The sequence below is a fragment of the Chanodichthys erythropterus genome, chromosome 6 (assembly GCF_024489055.1).
Source record: "Chanodichthys erythropterus isolate Z2021 chromosome 6, ASM2448905v1, whole genome shotgun sequence".
Lineage (NCBI taxonomy): Eukaryota > Metazoa > Chordata > Actinopteri > Cypriniformes > Xenocyprididae > Chanodichthys > Chanodichthys erythropterus.
Genome location: NC_090226.1, coordinates 5433134 through 5454720, shown reverse-complemented (window position 1 = coordinate 5454720; position 21587 = coordinate 5433134). Strand labels below are relative to the sequence as shown.

Below are 21587 nucleotides of genomic sequence, written 5' to 3'. Positions count from 1 at the left end.
GATATGAATACTGAAGTGGTCGCATTTTTTAACTGGGTACTGACTGATCAGTATCAATGCAGCCTAAATAATTATATAAAAGTGTAAAAGCATTTGTACACCTAAATGAAAATGCAGATAATTTTACTATCATTTAAAAAAGCAACAACAAATTTTTAGTTCTTAGGTATATGTGGTTATCGCATGTACACTAAGTTTTTAAAACAAGATGATTGTGGAAAGTTACAAACATAATTAAAGCTGCAAGCAGCGATGAAAGAGCCCTCGCACCAGGGCTCACTGCCACCCGTTGGCTTTAGGAAATCAGTGAACAGTGGGTGACATGCAAGTAAGTGAGAAAATACAGGAGAATTATGGCAGTCATTTCAAAGCGGCACACTTCCTGCTGCCAACAGGTGGCGCTTTAACCATTGAATATTGCCATGTAGATGCGTTCAGGTCAGGACTATTATCAATAGACTTTGCTGCGGCCGCTACGGACACACCCTTGAGCGAAAACTCTGGATCTTAGCAATTTAACATCACAAAGGCCTTTACATTAGACTGACCAAATATGACCTTGATCTGATTAAAGCTGTAGAAGGAGTTTGTTTAAATACAACGTCTGAAATGGCAAAAATTGCACAAATTTTCCAAAGTTAATTCAAATTATCTGACTTCCTGTTGTTTTTCTGATTTAGCTCCAAGTGATTTTGTTGTAGGTATGGGACTGTTTGATGTGTGTACTGAATTTCATACTTGTATGCCCAACGTAGCATCAGGGGCACTTCGTTGAAATTTTGTAGGTGGTGTTATCGAGCCATTTTGCCACACCTAATTCTGAAACACATATCAGACGTAAATTTTCACCACTTCTGACGCGTTTGCAAAAGTTTCATGGGTTTTCAAGCATGTTTAGGCCCTCAAAAATGTGACTCATTTCGGAGAAGAAGGAAGAAGAATTGGCCGAGCAATTACAATAGGGTCCTCACACCATCGGTGCTCGGGCCCTAAATATAGCTGCAAGCAGCGACGATGGGCCCAAGCCCGGTGGCTTCAGGGCAACTGTGGATGGCAGGCAATAGGCATTTAAAATGGGTAAACATAAAAGGACTATGTCAAAGTTATTTGAATACACCACATTTACTGCAGCAGCTGGTGACTATATGATCACAAACCACAACAGCCACATCCATGAGATTGTTTAAATTTCGATGAATTTCATGTCATAGAATGTCACAGGTCAATTCCAAATAAGTGCAGAATATCTTCTTTATCTTCTATTTTTCTCAGACAACCTCTATAAAAATTCCAGAACAAATTATATAATATTATTTGCTCAAACTCCACAATTCTCTGAGAAATCTAATCCATTCTTAATACTAATGTCTGTGATTGCTGATGTTGTATTATTCTAACACTTCTCTTCATGTGTTTTTTTACCTTCCTGAACTATCTTTGTTCACCAATGTTATGCACCAAAAGCATGCTTTCATTTCATTTCAATGTGTGGTATATGACTGAAAAAATAAAATAAAATTAATAAATAGAGCCAAATCACAGAACCTGTGAGGACGATTTTGATATCAGTCTCAGGTAAGAGTAAGATATGTGTTTAGATTTTTCTGCTCACTTATGCAAGTTTATTTTAAACAGCCACTTCTATAAAATCAAGTGAAATTTACTTGAATAGTGATTGTTAATAAATTTGAATTATATCAATAAATAATTCATTTAAAGACACGGGTTGTACATGATGTTTGCAAACACAGCACATGATTTTCTATAACACCCATGTCTAGAAAACACACAAACTCCTCTGTAAAAACAAAACAAGACAAAGATTTAAGTCTCGTATATGAATCAGAACATGAAATCACAGGTGTTGGTAATAATAATTGTAACTCAAATGACATTTGAAAAGTAGTCCTGTCCAAATAGTGATAAAATGACGGTTCATGGTATACAATAAAAAAATTTAATTTATAAAATTAATTAATTGAGTTAAATCACAGAACCTGCAATTTTAATTTCAGTATCAGGTAATAGTAAGGCACATATCTAGATTTTCGGCTCGCTTGTGCAAGTTTATTGTAAAAAAAAAAAAAAAACTGGATATTTTAAATTTTGTAGAAAACATGCAGAAATAAAACTTTCATAACTTAAGGAACATTAGCAAAACTATCCTAGAACATATTTCTGTTAGCTGGGTGAGCAATTAAATGGTAAATTCTGATTTGTAACTTGCTTTATTAAACACTCACAGGATAAAATCTCAATATCTGTGGATAATGTTGAAGGAAAAGCTTCATATGAGGCTTCATATGAGGAGATTCAAGGATCACAAACACCAACTCTAAAGATAATGAACCAGGAAGTGAAGGCGAGCTGGTAAGTGATCAAAAGATACAAACACAGCTGATTTTTTCTTTTATTGTATATCTGTTTTAATCTATGAATGTATCTGTAGGGAGCATGTCACAGACTACACACTTCCTTCAACTCCAGTTATCAGATGTTGGCTTGTCCCGTTCCAGGCTGTGATGCAGGGAGACATTTCTGATTTCACTGTCACTCAGCTGTAGAGTTCAATAATATAAACTAGGATAGAGCATGTTTCTGTGTAAAACACTTGCTGATGTTTGTTTTAAGTGTTTTTTTTTTTTTGTTTTTTTTCAGTCATTGACAATAGACTGTCTGTGTACTGTATCTATCTATAAACTTTATGTATAGCAACCCTTTGATTGGTGTCTTTCTAAGTATTGATTGTAATTATTTCTGTAAAGTAAGTATTTTTTGAGGTCATGTCTGATAATAAAATAAAAACAGCAACAAAAAAAAAACAACAAAAAATACAGAATCTGAAGTATTTACACGTTATATAGATAAAATATTTTCTTAAAAAAAAAAAAAACAAAGCCTCAGTATTGACTTTTGAGGAGTTCAAGAGACTTTGATTACAAATAAAGGGGGTGGTTCCTGAATCTGGTCAAAAATAACCAATCGCATGATGTGGTCAGGAGTTTAAAGGAGTGTGTGTTTCGAGGTCTGTTTTCTGAGCAGGTCATGATGGATCGAGCAGCTCTTAGACTGATTCTCTTGAGCGTCTTTCTCATCTCAGCCAGTTCACAACCTTTTAAGAAGGTGAGGGTCAAATCTCAGATTAAGATGAAGCTGTGTCAAAATTATAAAATTAATTATTTGTATATGAGATGAAGATCCAGACAAACTAGATCTGTTTCATACATGTTGAATATACAGTGTTCAAAAGTTTTTTAATAGTTAAATTGATCAAACATGATAGTCTAGACATTTGTAATGTTACAAAAGATTTCTATTTCATATAAAAGCTTTATTCATCAAAGAATCCTAAAAATATATATATATCAAGGTTTCCACTAAATTAATATTAGTGTTTTTAACACTAATAACAAAGTTTCTTTAGCAGGAAATCAGCATATTACAATGATTTCCGAAGGATCATGTGACACTGAAGACTGGAGTAATGATGTGGAAAATTTAGTTTGCATCACAGGAATAAACTATATTTCAAAATGTAATATCTTATTTTAAACTGCAGAAATATTTCACAAAATTACTGATTTAAGAGGTTTATTTAGATCAAATAAAAGCAGCATTGGTGAGCCTAAGAAAATTCTTTCAGAAATTAAGATTGCACTGATTTTTGAACAGCAGTGTATCATTTAAAATGCAGTTTGAGTAAAGAGAACTATCTATTGCTCAGTAGTTTACACTGAGATGTTGTCATCAAAATGTATTTGTTTTTTAGTCCAAAGGCCTTTTCTTCATGCCATTTTCGTGCAGTAAATATTTGAACAATCCCACAGAAAAAGGAGTAAATGTGCACCATCCAATGTGACTGAACTGTTTGATGTCTCAACAGAAACAAGATGTGGATATTTACAGCTTCCACATCAACTCCACGGTCACCAGTCGCTACGCCACAACGGTCATCACAAGCCGTGTGGCGAACACACTGAATGAATCTCAAGAGATCCAGTTTGAGGTCAAGATACCCAAGACTGCCTTCATCAGCAAATTCAGAATGTAGGGAACATGAATATAAATGCACATTTGAAAAAGAAAAAAAAAAACCATTACTGGTGTGCATCTTGAGACAAAACAATGGCACTGACATATTTTAAGATCTGTCAGTACAAGTTGCTTTTAGTTAAAACAGCTCTAACATGCATTTTAGTCTAGGACTAGCTTAGGCCTTGTCTGTGAAACCGGGGGAAAGATTTATAAATTATTTTATGCATGATGTTTGAGAGACACATATTAAGAGGATGTCATTGTCATTTTCTCCATAGGACCATAGAGGGGAAGACATATGATGGTGTTGTGAAGGAAAAGCAGGAAGCTCAGCAGCAGTACAGTGAAGCAGTATCTCGAGGACAAAGTGCTGGACTGATCAAGTACTGGACATTAAAAAAATAGGTCCATAAAATGTGTTTTTATATCATGTTTAGTAATATTCTGTGATTACTTTCTATTTCAGATCTGTTGGAAGGACTTTAGAAGACTTTAAAACTTCAGTGACGGTGGCTGCTTTTAGTAAAGTGACCTTTGAGTTGACCTACGAAGAACTGCTAAAGCGTCGCCTCGGCAAATATGAGTTACTCATCAATGCCCAACCGATGCAGCCGGTGGCAGATTTCAAGGTAGAAGAAGAAACAAAGAGGGAAATAGATCATCAATTTAGATGGATAGAAAGATCATTTTTTCTTTTACTCACATTAGATGGATGTACACATCCAAGAGAAACCAGGAATTTCCTTCTTGGAGGTGAAAGGAGATTTGAGCACCGGTGATCTGGCCAATGCCATCAAAACCACCAGAGCAGACAAAGACGTAAGAGCTTAAAATGAGGGTAAAACCCTTAGCTTAGATGTTCTCATTATGCTACTACACTTCAAACAAAGTGACCAGATGACCAAACTGATCATTTCAGGCATGGGTGACCTTCTACCCCACTCGAGATCAACAGACCAAGTGTCAAAGCTGTGGAGAAAATGGGCTGAATGGTGACCTGCTTATAACATACGATGTTGAGAGACAAAATCCTAAAGGAGAAGTCATGGTACATTTATCAATAACGTGCTTTATGAGAGTAAAATAAATATGACAAAGGATTTTGAAAGACTGACTATGTAAAAAGACATGAATGATATTCAGAATGTTCTTTTGTTTCTCTCAGGTATCAAATGGCTATTTTGTCCACTACTTTGCACCCTCTGATGTTCCACGTATTCCCAAAAATGTGGTGTTTATCATTGACCGAAGCGGTTCTATGCACGGCAGAAAAATAGATCAGGTAAATGTCAACGTTTCAGCCAAATCAACCAAAAGGATAAGAAGCTATGAAAATTTTGATGGTAAAACCACTGAAGGACATTTTTTTTTGACGGATCTTGCAGCATTCTGCATTTATATGTTAAAAGAACAGGTTTTCAGGTTTTCTGACAGAAGGGTTTTTCTTTAGACTCGTTTGGCACTGCTAAGGATTTTAAGTGATCTTGATGAGGATGACCACTTTGGATTGATCACCTTCGATCATTCAGTTGACAAATGGAACCGTGAACTCCTGAAAGCTACAAAGCAAAATCTGGAGAATGCAAAATCTTTTGTGAAGGAGATCAGAGATGGAGGAGGTGAGTTCCTAACACTAAATGAGGAGTAAGAAAGTTGTTCCTCAAAGTGACACAACTGTGTTTGTTCTTCCTTCAGCCACAGACATAAACGCTGCAGTTCTAGCAGGAGTGGACATGATCAATCGACATCCACGAGAGGGAACCGCCTCCATCCTGATCCTGCTGACTGATGGAGATCCCACTTCAGGCACAGATTCACACTGACAAACACGAGCTAATGGTGTTTTATCGTAGCACTAGTTCACTCAGTCTCATTAGAAGACCTGTTAATAAAAGGTTTTAGACCTAATTAAAATTCCTGCAGGACCAGAAGATTATTATCATGAATTATTTGGTTCTTGTCTTTGTCAGTAAAAGAAAAGAATAAGAAATATGAAATCGTCCAATACATCCATGCTTTCTGATCATTTAAAAAATGTCATAATTCTGATTTTCAAGCATGTACTGTTGGTAGTCTAACTTATTTTTTCTTTCTATCAGGTGAAACTAACATAGAGAGAATAATGGCCAATGTGAAAAAGGCCATTGGGCTGAAGTTTCCCCTCTATTGTCTTGGTTTTGGACATGATGTTAACTTTGACTTCCTGACAAAGATGTCACTGGAAAATGGTGGAGTCGCTCGCAGGATTTATGAAGATTCGGACGCTGATCTACAGCTGCAGGTGGACTACAGAGAATCAGCTGTGAATTAATCCTCAGTTCTTATCTGTTCTGTGTTTGAATGCATTTAAACCGTTTATTTTGGTTTGTTATATTGTAGGGCTTCTATGATGAAGTTGCCGTCCCTCTCCTCACTGATATTCAACTTCAATACACAGGAGGGACAAACCTTACCAAGACCAGCTTTAACCTGTACTTCAACGGCTCTGAGATTGTGGTTTCAGGACAAATCACAGACAACAGTGTGGAGAGTTTCAGCACTGAAGTCATTGCAGTATCAGTAAGATCATCATGGTGCTTTATAATTTGTATCCAAGTAGTATTGAGTGGGCTGTTTTTATCTCAGCAGGTCATTATATTGGATATCATAATTATTGATGGTCAATTTAAGAGTTTGGAATAATGGTCACTTTGTTTTCAGATAAAGTTATTGGTGAAAGTGGTAATGACAATATTCCTGATGAAAATGTTCATTAGTATTTTTATTTCTGAACAGAAAGGCAGTAGTGTGACGTATCAGGACACTGTAATGATAAAAGACCCCAGTGATGTCCCACCTGAGAATGAAGATTTCATGCAGAGACTGTGGGCCTACCTGACAGTGAAGCAACTTCTGGAAAGGCAGTAAGTTTATGGAGTGATACGACATTCTGCATTTTAAGTTGGACATTGAGGACATCTTTCTGTCTCAGGGTGCTTCTTAAAGGACAAGAGAAAGAGGATGAAGAGAAAGAAGCTCTCAAACTCTCTCTGAAATACCAGTTTGTCACCCCCCTCACCTCTATGGTCGTCACTAAGCCACAGGAAGATGAAGTGGAAGTTGCCGACAAACCCAAAGAGGGAGGAGAGGATCCCAGACCTCCAGGTGAGAACTGAGTTGTTTTCCAAACCTTGTAAATGAAAGTGTGCAAATATTTGACCTTTGACAAAAGAGTAAGGTCCATTTTTTGCAGCAAAATAAACACAGTGACGGTGACGGCAGATATATGAAAAGTTATGTATGAATGTATTATTCAAGCTTTGCATCAACTACATCGTAGGTTAACCAAAAAATCTGATAAAATACATGATACTACTTTATTCGTGACCCTGTATATATCTGATTCTGTATCTGAACTTGAATAGATTCAGCGACTGTATTCACGCACTTATTTTTATTTACACAAGGGGGTTGAAATGTCAATCACTTGTAAAATAGTTTTAATTAATTACTGTACAGTTTATTTCATTATAAAATATATTATTGGTATAACAGTTTCAATTAACATGAACTTCAGTATGTCTCTTTTGTCAAAAATGAATCTCAAATATTCTTCTTCATTTTCTGTCATAACATTGCTTTGTTTTAGAATTCTAAAATTCTATCCCCCCCCCACCCACAATTTTTCTCTTTCTTTTTTAATCAGTAATGGGTTTCCGTCCTTCATCTCCTACATGTAAGTATAAAACTAACAGTTCATTTACTCAAACTATTGCAGATAATTTAAAGTTGTGATGAAATTGAAGTACAAACAGATATTTTCTTCTGTATTGTGAAGCACATCTGAGTGAAACAGGAATAGGATTCTGGGATGAAATACACCTTTTTACCATCTAGGCAACACAAACTTTATTTGAAATTGTGCATTCACCACCAGAGAGAAGTCTGTCGATTTCACAGGAAGATTCAGTTATGATATTTTGATTAAAAACTAAAGTAAAAAAACTAAGGTCAAATAAAGAAAAGAAACATATACATGAATAGATGATTCACAATAAGCATTTAGAAAATAGATGAATTTTCATTTTAAGCCAAATTCAGTACCCTGCATCTGCCTTTAAGTTTTTCCCACTTGTTTTATATCCCAGCACCAAGATTGCATTACCATTTAAGTCACCGTCAGCCCAGTCGGCCCCGTCTTTCCAGGAAGCGTGCTCGGATTGGTGGACATGTTCTGCTCGGTCACAATGTTTTGTCTGCTGCTCATCCAGGGTTGAGTGGTATGCCTTTTTTTCTTCTGAAAGTTGACAATAGTATAGTCTACTTTCTCAAGAATGTGTTGTTGCATGCTTTGTTTTTGTTTTTACAAATAATTACTGCAAATTTGCTTTATTAAAAGCAAAATCAAGAGTAAATCCACATAAAAAAATTTGTAGAGAATTAAATGCAGATAAATGAAATAATGCTTTAGGTGGGATTTAGAAATGAAGCCTCTTAAATAGTTCACCCTATCATTTTCTCACCCTAATGTTCCAGTATGCCCATCTTTCTTTTTTTGTGGACCACAAAAGGAGAATAAAAAAAAATGTCCCACTCACACTCATCAATATAATGGCAATGAATTGCATCCAGCTTCAAGCTTCATAAAAAAGATGCAAAAGCATCTTAGAACGATCCCATACAACACGTATTGTATATTTCAAGTTCCCTTTCAGTCAGTCACGTTCGACGTACGTCAGTAGTGACCGACGAATTGGGATATCGCTACAGAGCCCTATCAGCTTCGAGTGAATTAAAACAAGTCAATTGAATCGGTGTGCGATATTTGCATAATGCGCACCGCCTCCGACAGGTGTATATAAATCGGAAGCAGATGCAATCGCACTCTGTCTTTCGCTTTGGAGCCAACCAGTTGGTCTCTTCAGCTTTCAAGACTGAACAAGTCAGAGTGTTCTTCAGCCTTTGAAGTGGTGCAGCACTTTCTGTTGGCGTTACAGAACAGGAGCCTGAGCATTGAGCTCTAAACTGCTGTTTTCACAGCAACCTTTTGTCCCATTTAAAGCGCGCTGTACGGTTGCGATTTGGGCATGTTCCTGCGTTGTGTTCAGGGAGTGGTGTACCCGAACACATCGTGACACTCCCTGCGTGCTTCAGCACGAGATAGCTGTAATTTCCCCTTCTGAAAGAGCTTCAGCCTCAGCCTGCTCGTCACCGAGGGCGCCCGCCTGCACCGTCCTCCGCCTCTGCTAAGTCGGCGAAGCAGCAGCCTACACCCGCCAAACAGCAGAGTGCAGGTCGCGGTCGTGGTGCCCAGGAAGTCACGATCCTGAGACGGGCGACCTGGAGGGGAAGGATCCTGCTCTTTGGGAGAGAGTTCCATCATCTCTCCCACCCCCAGAGGAGGGCTGGGGGGAATTTGTGAATGTTGTCTGTCCACCGCCGCTGGCTCTCCGGAGACCAGCGGTACCCACTTTTTCACAAAAAGAGCAGTTTCCCCAACCTCCAGGTCACAAGAGGGCGTGCCTGTCAGTGTGCGATGCCCCACAAAGGCCTTGCCACTCGCAGCCCCCTCTTACTTAGCCAGCAGGTGGCAGTGTGATGGTGCAGGCTGCGCCCCATGCGTCATCTCCCATACGCACTGCTGCCTCCCAGAGTCCGACCACACTCCGGGCCGCTCCCATGCCGTCCGAGTCGGGTCCCCGTACTCTGCCTCGCTGCCCCACCCCCGGTCTGTGGTGCCTTTAGTCCCGCTGGCTTGGTGTCTGGAAACGTGGAAGGCGCTCCCCAGCCCGTGCAGCTGGGTCATTCGCACCATCAGACTCGGCTATGCGATTCAGTTCGCCCGGCGTCCCCCGGTTTTCAGGGGTGTCCACTACACTCAGGTGTCACTGGACAACGCACCTGTTCTCCGGGCCGAGATTGCTGTCCTCTTGGCGAAGGATACAATCAAGTCGGTCCCTCCAGCCGATATGAAGTCGGGGTTCTACAGCCCCTACTTCATTGTACCAAAGAAGGGCGGTGGGCTACGGCCAATCCTGGATCTGCGCGTCTTGAACCGGTACCTTCACAAGTTGCCGTTCAAGCTGCTCACGCAGAAGCGCATTTTCGAATGCATCCGTCCCCAGGATTGGTTTGCAGCGATCGACCTGAAGGACGCATACTTTCATGTCTCGATTCTGCCTCGCCACAGACCCTTCCTACGGTTTGCATTCAAGGGTCGAGCATATCAGTACAAAGTCCTACCTTTGGGGCTGGCCCTGTCACCCCGCGTCTTCACGAAGGTTGCGGAGGCGGCCATTTTTCCCCTCAAGGATCAAGGCGTTCGTATTCTCAACTACCTCGACGACTGGTTGATCCTGGCCAGCTCGCGAGCGCAGTTGTGCGAACACAGGGATATGGTTTTAGCTCACCTCAGCCGGTTGGGGCTTCGGGTCAACTGGGACAAGAGCAAACTCTCCCCCGGGCAGAGGATCTCTTATCTTGGTCTCGAGCTAGACTCGGTAGCCCGGACTGCGCCTCACAGAGGAACGCGTCCAGTCAGTGTTGACCTGCCTGAGCACGCTCAAGCGCAGGACAGCGGCCCCACTGAAACTATTTCAGAGGCTCCTGGGGCATATGGCATCTGCAGCCGCGGTAACGGTGCTCGGATTGCTCCATATGAGGCCGCTTAACAGTCTAGGGTCGGCGGTCACGCCGCCGTGATCACTGCGTTTTTTTTTTCTAACCAGTGTGAAAGAGACTCAAAATACTCTGTCAATTTTGCACATACAATTAAGAGTTATAAACCATTTTAATCTGTGGAATATCTTCTTTTATTTGTGTACACTCAGAGTAAAAACAAAATGTTGTGCTTTTTGTAAAATAAAGAAAACTAACATGATGCGTGATCTCTCGTCTCCCTCTGAACGAAGTCCAATCTGATATTTCTCAGAAAATGAACTGTAACTTAGTGAATACTAATGACAAAAAAATTAAACTCATGTCTAAAAAAACGATGAAATGTCAGGTTTTAAATCATGTAAGTCAAATTGAAAACAAACATTGTGTTTATGTAATCTGTATGAAAAGAGAGCCATGTCAGAAATCCGTGATTCAGCTCATTATCCGCTAATGCGGCCACGCCCACGGAGCCATCGCTATTCAGACGCAAATTCTGAGTCAATGCATGCATTCATCGTCTCAATCGTGTATTTATTGTCTTGAAAAGTGTTTTGAATAGCCATAGTTAGCGATCTCTGGCCTCTGTTAGTTCAGTTATTTCCTGGATGGCCTATTCTTCTGTAGTGCTCAGGCATTTGTGGACTAAAGGGGCAGAGCGCCCTCCGGCTGCAAGTATGAATGATGAAAACACAGTATCCAGCACTCATAGTAATGAGAATAAATCCTGAATAAATATTACTCCTCTGTATAGAAAATTGACAAACATATGAGAATCCATCAGTATTTCTCCAAATGTGCATGCTTTTAAGCTAAAAGCCTATATGAAATGCCATAGAGGTAACACAATTGTTCAGACACTTTGCATCACAGAAATACATTATATTTTAAAGAATATAATAGAATACCATTATTTTAAATTGTAATGATATTTCACAGTATTGCTGTTTTTTCTGTATGTTTGATTTACATTATGATGAGCTTGAGACATGATCAACAGAGGGTTTTTTCACAGCCTACTTGACTGAAAGAGCTCATTATTTATGCAGCTCATTAGAACTCTTTATGCAATTCTTTTGTCTTCTCAGGTGAGAATCGTCCATTATTCATGATTATTCACGCCTCCACGCATACTGTGTTTCTTGACCAAAGATGTTTCAGAAAATTTTAATCTCTCTATTGTTTTATATGAACAAGCAGGCAGCATAATTTTTACCTCATTTTGAAGCAAAAACTCTAGTCTACAACCTCAAATACCCAGAAGTCTTGTGAACAAAGATTTAATATATTTTTTTTTGGCTTTATTTCAGTGACTTTTTGTTTTTTCAATAACCATGCATAAACGTTATTCCTTCAAAAACACAAACATGTACATACATGATCCTCACATATTATTGTAGCCTAGTTTGTGCTGAATACAGTGTAATGACACTTGTGTCATTAATATGTTTATGAACAACTGAAAAAAGCACAAATGTCAGGGCATGTCAAAACTTCTCCAAGGCCCCAAAAATCCTCAGACCCCTGAGGGTTAAACACTGGCTCCGCGGCCGGGTCCCGAGATGGGCGTGGCAGTGTGGTACGCTCCGTGTCCCCGTGACACAGAGCTGCCGACGCACCCTCATCCGGTGGTCGGACCCCTCGTTCCTGCGGGCAGGAGTGCCCCTGGAACAGGTTTCCAGGCACGCTGTGGTCTCCACAGATGCCTCCGCCACCGGATGGGGGGGCCACGTACAACGGGCATGCAACATCGGGTCTGTGGACGGGGCCTCAACTGCATTGGCATATCAATTGCCTGGAGTTGCTAGCAGTACGTCTTGCACTGGGCCGCTTCAAGGAGCTGCTGTCAGACAAGCACGTACTGGTCCGCTCGGTCAGCACTGTGGCCGTTGCGTACATCAACCGTCAAGGTGGTCTACGCTCCCGTCGCATGTCGCAACTCGCCCGCCATCTCTTGCTGTGGAGTAAGAAGCATCTGAGGTCCCTTCGGGCCACTCATGTCCCAGGTGTGCTCAACCATATGTCGTGACTCCTCTACGTGAGCGGTCCCATATGTGTAATCATCCACGGTTTAAAACTCCCTACGGGCGAGTCCGTTTCTTTCCCTTAGCAGAGCCAGCTCTGCTGTCACCTGTCAGATGAGTCTCCCCCTACCCAGGTGGAGCCATCCCAGGGACTCCATATGCGTACTGCCCCTCGGGCCAGTCCATATGTGTATTCGCCATGTAAATTCCACCCCCGTGGGCAGGTAGTGGCCTCCGCAGCGCCCCCTACGGGTTCGCTTTCCCAGTGTAGTATAATTTACTTAGTGGGTATTCGGTAACAGCAGTAGACTCTCTCAGCGTAAGCTCGCCCCCTTCACCGTCCCAGCTAGTGCCATGGGCGGCCGAGCTTGCGCTGGGCACTGGAAGGGGTTTCGTAACTGTGAGTATACTGCATTAAAACAACACCAGGGTAAGTGAATGATGACTAGTTTCATTTTCACTATCCCTTCAGTATTAAAAGAAACATTTGGAAATACATTTAAATTGTGAAAGAAAATCATTTAAATGTAGCATATGTTTTGTAATTATTATGAAATGTTTTATTAGTAGTTGTTTTATTTGATAAATATTTGACAAAATTATTTGGTACAATTTAATTACTTTTATTTAATTATTTCAAAATGCATTGTTACATTAAAGGCAGGGTAGGTAAAAATGTATAAAAAAACTTTTTTTCAAAATTTGTTTAAACTTTATTTATATATCAATACATAATTAAAATGTAAGTACTCTGAAAAAGAAAGTATAAAAATCGAGTGTCTGTAGACCTCTCACGACTGTTTTAAAGACAGCTCATTATTTCCATTCACTCCACCCCCTCCCTTCTGGGCTCCTTCCAAAGCCACGCCCCCAAAATGCATGAACGCGCGACTCCGACCACTGAGCTGGAAGACGCATTATTTACCTGAGACGAGCGGAGAGGAGGGAGCACAGTGCATGTAGTGACATCATGTCAGAATCACATGTAATAAAAATAACTTTATAATTATGAGGATAAACAAACAAGATGTATTTTAGTACTCACTATCAAGCTAGCATATTGATATTGGTAAAGTTTAAAATATATATTTTTTGATTTGCTAACGAGCTAGTTATCTATAAGGCAAAGCTAAAAACAGGTTGCATGATACACGTTTTTCCATTACCATCATTTACACTGTGATGAAGATGAATTTCGTGTAAGATTCATAACATATACGTTGTTCTACAGATAAACAGAGTAACATACACTCAAATATCAACTCACAACTGCATTGCAGACACAAAATAATAACACACATACAACAAAGTGTGTACGACACACACAGATACAAGATAAAGACATCAGTAAACATAGGTAGAGAATATAAAAACAAAACAAAGGCGAAAAAAAAACGTGCAGGTAAACATGGTAAAAGAGTTATACAGAGGGTAAATATAGTTCTAAGAAAAGTTCCTAGATGCAGAGTAACGTTAGGCCTACTATCTGTTAAACATGTATTTAGTTATCTAAAGAAAAATTATGCACAATTCAACACTATAGCTATCATCTTGAGCTAGGCCTATAGATTATTTATAGTCTCTACAACGGCTCGCTGAGTAATGTTATGTTAGCTATATTATGCAGCTACGTGTGCTAATGACACATGCTTCATGAAAAAATAAACAAAAAAATATGTATGATCAAAATACAAAAATAAAGATTTACCTGTCCAGCAGAAATAAAGCCATCAAGGAGTCACTTTTCAGCCCCTTGAGTTCCCTCAGTTGAGAGGGAGTAAAATCTTTGCTTGGCAGGGGGAGCTGCCACTGGACCTGCCACGGTTATGCGCGCCTGCCTCGGGACCTTCCGTGGTTATATGCGCCTGCCTCGGGACCTACCACTGTTATATGATGCATATATGATAAATGCCGATTGATGCATGCGTGCAAACTGTGCACAATCCTGCTCTCAGTTCTCGCCATCACTGGAAAGCCACGCCGATATTAACTCGCGTTTTATTACTTTGTTTATCCAAAGACTTTTTGTTCATTGCCTTTTCGTGTACTGTTACTGTCTTCCTTTTTTTTGCCTTGTTTGCCTTTACTAACTGCATAGGCCGGTACTGTGAATTTTGCTTGCTGTTTCTCTGCCATTGTTTTGGTATTCCTAGGATCCATGCCTCTTGAATTCCCCAAATCAAACGTGCGCACGCAAGTGGGCAGGTCATGTGTGTCAAAAGGGTGGTTGCCATGGTTGCGAGAGAGTGACAGTCGCCTCAGCCAATCCTATGTTTCGTCCCGGATGGAAATAATGAGCTGTGTTTAATACAGATTAAACGGTCTAGAGTCACTCGATTTTTATACTCTTTTTATCAGAGTTCTTACATTTTAAAAAATGCATGGATATTAGGGTTGTAACGGTACACAAAACTCACGGTTCGGTACGTACCTCGGTTTTGAAGTCACGGTTCGGTACAGTTTTCGGTAAAGCAGGTGGAGAGAAAACTAAACATAAAATTGCTTTTTTTTTATTATTAAACAGAGGTTTACTGAACAAATTGTGTTTTTGTCTTTAAATATATTAAATTAAATTAAAACTAAAAGTTTCTTAAGGATAAAAAAAATGATCTCTGCTAATGCTATAAACTATGTAGGGAGCCCTAACTTGAAAGAAGCCCAAACTATTAGCCTAAATTCAATTAATCAACACTCAAATAACAAATTGTATGCAAACCTGTAAGCTGCACCTAAGGCAGTTTTTGAATTAACTTCTAAATGTTTTTACTCCAATTCGTTGTTGAAATATAATCATTTCTACACAGTGGCTGTTATTTTAACATCAGATTTATTTAAACATACATTAAATAGCCTAATCAGGATATCACTAAAAGATTAAGTAAAATAATGAATATATTGGCTAATACAGTGCATATATTAAGCGAAAGAGTTCATTTCTCTAGCGAACTAACAAGCTGTGAACACTGAATGGCTTTTCTGAGGTAAATGCATCATGACATATTGTTGAATACGGACGCTTTCATTGATGTCTTTTTTTACCGTTGAAACACTGAATGAGCGATTACATGAGATATGACCGTTTCAGTAAGTTGTACTGAATCTTGCAACATACCTTCAGATGTTCTTTCATGTTTATTCTGTAACTAGTATTAAGGAGGAAAAGATGAACACATTCACTTGCGCTCCGTGCTCGCGCTGCCGGTTGAACTGAGGCGCCTGTACAGTGATCTGTCACCCCACATCAAAGCACGTCAAAATGGCATTTTCTGTTTAAACTTCATGATTTCGTGGACAGAATTTGAAGGATGACACTTTGTTTCTTATCGAAAGTAACAAAACGCAGAGCTTATTGCGGTTATTGGTGGTGAATATTGGTTGCAATGTAATGCTTCGGTACACACGTGCACCGTACCGAAAGCCCTGTACCGAAACGGTTCGGTACAAATACATGTACCGTTACACCCCTAATGGATATATATAGAAAGTTTAAACAAATTTGGAACAAAATTTTTTGCCTACCCTGCCTTTAAATGTCATTATTTATTGATTTCATTGAGTGCTGTGGTCAGTAACTTATTGATAAACTGACTTAGCATGAAAAGATGTGTCTGCTTTTTAATGACTACCCCCTCCCCCATTTTTTTATTTTTTAGATTTAAGTGACAAGCTGTGCGCTTATGGTACATATGAATACACTAACTTTGATTTAAGGAATAAAACTTTGAAGTAAGTCTAATTTGATCAATTGCACCGTCTCTTGCCCTCAGATGAAATACCATTGATTACACAGATAAGTCAAAAACCAGTTCTCTCTACGATGTCAGGTAGATAAACATCTCTCAAACTTACAAACCTACTGTATTATGTTGGACAATTTTATATAATAATTATGATACAGCATTTGGTTGTGTTCTCTCTTAGTTCCAATAGTTCGTAGCAATCGGTTCTTGTTGTCTGCTGCTGGTCAGTCTAAGCCTCTTTGTTTTGACGTTCCTCTTCCTCACAAACTCAAACTGCTACAGGATTCTGCTTCAGGTAACTATTACACATTTTAGGCCCGTTCACACCAAGAATGATAACTTGTAAAGATAACGATAAAGATATAGTTCTAAAAAATCGTTCTAAATATAAAAGAATAGCACTGTCAACAGCACAGCTATAACGATAACAATATAGAGAAACTATATCAATTGGTTTATTTTCAGAACGATTTTTTTCCAGCTGTTGAACGATAAAACACGACAGCCAATCAGAATCCATTCTAATTTAAGGGCTTGCGCATTTAAAATGGCAGATGACATTGCGGAGAATTAAATGCCGAGATAAAAAACAAAAAAACAAACAAAAAAAAAACAACGGCCACCGCTGTTTGACAATTCAAACCCCCTTTTCAAGGCTACTTAAAAAAAAAATGGATATACAGCAGGTCAAATAAGTATTGAACATGCTACCCATGCAATCCACATATGCAAAGAAATCAAACCATATATATCCATAAATTAAATTTTGAGAAAAAAGTTGAGATAAAATGTTGAGAGTAAACTCATTAAATTACGAGAAAAAATTCATTACATTGGCTAACAGCCAATCAGAATCCATTCTAATTTAAGGGCTTGCACCCTTAATGCAATCCACACATGCAAAGAAATCAAACCATAGATATCCATAAATTAAATTATGTGTAATAATGTTAAATGACACAGGGAAAAAGAAGAAAGGTCCAAAAAGGCATGTGAGGTTTCCGGTGATAAAGGACCCAAAAGCAGAGATGTGCTCAATAAACTTTATTAATTTAGCTCAAATAACTGACAATGAGCGCAAACTCAGGGCCAGAATCAACTCAATAGAGCAGCAAATAATCACAGTCCAGGCAATCTTCGAAAACCAGATAATCAGTCTTCGAAGCATCTAATCCACGGGAAATGCAAGGAGGAGAATCAAACAGGCAAGAGGTCAAAGTTCAGGCAAACAGCAGACCAACACAGAATTAATCCTGGTCCATGATAACTGTCAAGTAGCAGTTGATTTGGTTTCAGACTGTCCAAGGACCAACAGAACAACTGTGCAGTTAACACAGAGAAACAACAAAAAACACACTGGCAAAGAAAATAAAGAAAACAGCTGAGAAATCAGAGAGAAAATAACAAACAGCTGCGATATAGCACAAGTGGCCACACAGACTGCAGAACGCGATCAGCTGAGAGCGACCGACACTTGCAGAAAGAAAACAAAAGCAAAAGTTATGCAAGAAGAGACAAGGGACAGATCCCAAATCCTGACATGGAAAGCCAAGACAATCAGTAATTAGAAAGCAATCATGCCCCTTCTCAGTGCAAACTAATATTAGCTGTTCAGTCCCAACTGATGACCTGTAAAATCTGTGTCATTATCAAGGTGTCACACAAGAAACATATCATGATGGGTAAAAGCAAAGAGCTCTCTCAAGACCTTCACAGCCTTATTGTTACAACAAATACTGATGGCATTGGTTACAGAAGGATTTCAAAACTTCTGAATGTTTCAGTGAGCAGTGTTAGAGCCATAATCCGGAAGTGGAAAGAACATCATTTCACCATAAACTAGCCATGACCAGGTGCTCCTCGCAAGATTTCTGACAGAGGAGTGAAAAGAATTATCTGAAGAGTTGTCCAAGAGCCAAGGACCAGCTTCACAAAGACCTGGAATTAGCAGGTACAATTGTTTCAAAGAACCGCCATGGCCTGTATGCATGCTCGCCACACTAGACTCCATTGCTGAAGAAAAGGCACGTTGAAACTTGTTTAAAGTTTGCTGCACAGCATTTGGACAAGCCTGTGAAATACTGGGAGAAAATTGTCTGGTCAGATGAGACCAAAACTGAATGCTTTGGATGCCATAATACACACCATGTTTGGAGGAGAAATGGCACTGCACATCACCCCAAAAACACCATACCAACAGTGAAGTTTGGAGGTGGGAACATCATGCTACATGGTGGGGCTGTTTTTCAGCATACGGTACTGGCAAACGTATGTATTGAAGGATGAATGGAAAAATGTACAGAGACATTCTTGATAAAAATCTGCTGCCATCTACCAGGATTATGAAGATGAACGAGGGTGGACATTTCAGCAAGACAATGATCCCAAACACACAGCCAAGGAAACCCTCAATTGGTTTCAGAGAAAGAAAATAAAGCTGCTAGAACCACCTGACTTGAATCCAAGTGAAAATCTATGGAAAGAACTAAAGATCAGAGTTCATAGAAGAGGCCCACGAAACCTTCAAGATTTGAAGAAGAATGGGCCAAAATCACTGCAATGCCTGCAGCTAATTTCTCCATAGAGGAGGTGTCTTGAAGCTGTCATTACCAACAAAGGCTTTTGTATGTTGTATTAAATAAATTAATACAAAGTAATGTGTCACAGACACGTCAGGTTCCACCTCACTCCCTTACCCACGCACTCAATCACCAGCTTACTGATCACCGCCACCTGAAGCTCATCAGCACTGCAATCAGCACCAGCATAAAGACACCACACTCACACACACTCACTGTCTGGTCTCGTTTGCACTACCTCAAATGTATGCTTACCTTAAGGACTCCCAACGCCATATCTACCTGCTCCAGACGTCTCCTCCAGGTCCCTTGTCTCCTGCTCCTCGTGTGTACTTACCTGCTTGTGTGTGTGAGTGTCTCCGCCTGCTCCTTCCATCATCTGCATCTACAAGACATAATCAGGACAGTATTATATTCTCTTCATCTCTCATCTTCCCATTGTCTGCTTGCCATCACCCAGTGCTCTGCTTATTGTTAATAAACTTACCTGGATTGCTATTATCTCTGCCTCCGTGTCTCTGTACCGTAACATAATGTTAAATACTTTTTCCCTGTGTCATTTAACATTGTTACACATAACTTAATTTAAATTTATGGACATCTATGGTTTGATTTCTTGAAAATTTCATGTTAATAGCCCCTTTAGAAATGTGTTTACTGAGAAAAATGGTGATGTGTTCAATACTTATTTTACCCGCTGTATAGAAAACAACCAGACATACCCTCAGGATAAATGGTAAGATGCGATCATTTTGCCAGGCTAGCAAACAGTGTAAATATCTAGCCTTAGTTTTGACAACATTGTCTTGCTTACTTTAAAGTTGCAGTGAAAAAGACGAGATTAGATCAATTACACTAGCTATTAATTCGAAACATAGCATGCTGAGGACATCTGCTGGTTAAAGCTGTGTAAATGCAACAAGAACAGCAAAAACTGGTACACAATTTGAAATCGCAGCACATGAGCTCAGAACAAACAGACTGTTATCGCTCGTTGATGTGGATGCAAAAATAGTTATCGTTATCTTTATAGTTATCGATCTTGGTGTGAACGGGCCTTTATTCTACATGCCCATCCTTTTGAATGTCTTTTTTAAATGAATGTTTTGTACATACACTTCTATGACTTTCTGTGTGTCTTAGAGTTCTCTATGAATGGAAAATCCAAGAATCGACTAAATGGATTCGGTCAAATTGCCTTTCATTACAAAACAAACCATCGCCTGACAATAAACACAAGGTCTATCATATACCACGATGGCCAGAATGATGTTGAGTTTTTGTGGGGCCAGGAACCCACTCAACACAGTACAGAGGGGTATATAGTGCTCAATCTATATGTTTTACTACATTTGTGTAAAGGAGTTATAGCCACATTCTGTGAATTAGAATTATCAGTTTCTCTGTTTCAACAGCGTGTCTCTGATTCTACGGAGCAATGAAATGGACGTTACAATGGGAAACATACGCGTTGTTGTTCTTCTTCACAAGAAAAATGGTGATGTGTTTCTGTGGCCTGCCATTCGACAAAAGCCAAAAGATGTCAGTTTGATGGGTATTTTAGGTAAGAGTGCTTCACTGATTAAACATTTAATCATGTATTAACACAACTGTCCCAGCTAACAGGGAATGTTCTCAGAGCTTTAAGTGTTTTTGCAAGGTTCTCTCAAGATATGAACAAACTTTCTTCCAGTAACATTAGCAGAATGTTCCACCTCCTCCAGCTCCACCTGCCTAGATCTGCTACTGGATTTATGTATGTCTATTAATGCAGCAGCAGCATATCTTACATGCTCTCAGCAGTGTGTCTGTTAGCAGTAGCAAGTCCATAATTGTTCTGCAGCAATCAACAGCGGCGTAGCAGAGAACATATTTCTGTTAGCTGGGTGAGCAAACAAATGGTAAATTCTGATTTGTAACTTGCTTTATTAAACCATCACGGGATAAAATCTCAATAACTGAATAATGTTGAAGGAAAAGCTGAGGCTTCATATGAGGAGATTCAAGGATCTCAAACACCAACTCTAAAGATAATGGACCAGGAAGTGAAGGCGAGCTGGTAAGTGATCAAAAGATAGAAACACAGCTGATTTTTTCTTTTATTATATATCTGTTTTAATCTATGAATGTATCTGTAGGGAGGATGTCACAGACTACACACTTCCTTCAACTCCAGTTATCAGATGTTGGCTTGTCCCGTTGCAGGCTGTGATGCAGGGAGACATTTCTGATTTCACTGTTACTCAGCTGTAGAGTTCAAAGTGGACAAATTATAAACTGGGATAGAGCATGTTTCTTTGTAAAACACTTGCTGATGTTTGTTTTAAGTGTTTTTTCAGTCATTGACAATAGACTGTCTATATTTCTATAAACTTGATGTATACATAGCAACCCTTTGATTGGTGTCTTTCTAAGTATTGATTGTAATTATTTCTGTAAAGTATGAATTTGAGGTCATGTCTGATAATAAAATAAAAACAGCAACAAACTTCTACAGAATCTGAAGTATTTACAAGTATATTTTCTAAAAAAAACTTGCCTCAATATTGACTTTTGAGGAGTTCAAGAGACTG

At 39.3% G+C, this 21587-nt stretch overlaps 1 protein-coding gene across 2 annotated transcripts; it reads left to right on the top strand.

Moving 5' to 3' along the window:
- Nucleotides 1-3004: 3004 nt before the first annotated feature.
- LOC137021419 (inter-alpha-trypsin inhibitor heavy chain H3-like) lies at nt 3005-21514 on the top strand. Of its 2 annotated transcripts, XM_067387810.1 has the most exons (22): nt 3005-3123; nt 3884-4047; nt 4314-4418; nt 4502-4664; nt 4744-4854; nt 4955-5083; nt 5201-5317; nt 5486-5654; nt 5731-5841; nt 6135-6316; nt 6415-6594; nt 6811-6938; nt 7007-7179; nt 7721-7750; nt 8163-8294; nt 16349-16375; nt 16463-16519; nt 16617-16730; nt 20158-20332; nt 20430-20578; nt 20989-21073; nt 21153-21514. In XM_067387810.1, exons 1-22 carry the CDS (start codon nt 3046-3048, stop codon nt 21265-21267), a joined length of 2694 nt encoding a protein of 897 aa, XP_067243911.1. In that variant the 5' UTR covers nt 3005-3045; the 3' UTR covers nt 21268-21514. The 2 variants fall into 2 exon arrangements, with proteins under 2 accessions (XP_067243911.1, XP_067243912.1); XM_067387811.1 differs by lacking the exon at nt 16349-16375.
- Nucleotides 21515-21587: the final 73 nt, after the last annotated feature.

What these genes read in the sequence shown, in the direction of transcription:
- LOC137021419 (XM_067387810.1), top strand. Translation starts at nt 3,046, where the DNA reads ATGATGGATCGAGCAGCTCTTAGACTGATTCTCTTGAGCGTCTTTCTC. An exon ending in AGTTCTCTCTACGATGTCAG is followed by an intron (nt 16,520 to 16,616) that starts GTAGATAAACAT and finishes GTTCTCTCTTAG; the next exon opens with TTCCAATAGTTCGTAGCAAT. An exon ending in CAGTTTGATGGGTATTTTAG is followed by an intron (nt 20,579 to 20,988) that starts GTAAGAGTGCTT and finishes ATAATGTTGAAG; the next exon opens with GAAAAGCTGAGGCTTCATAT.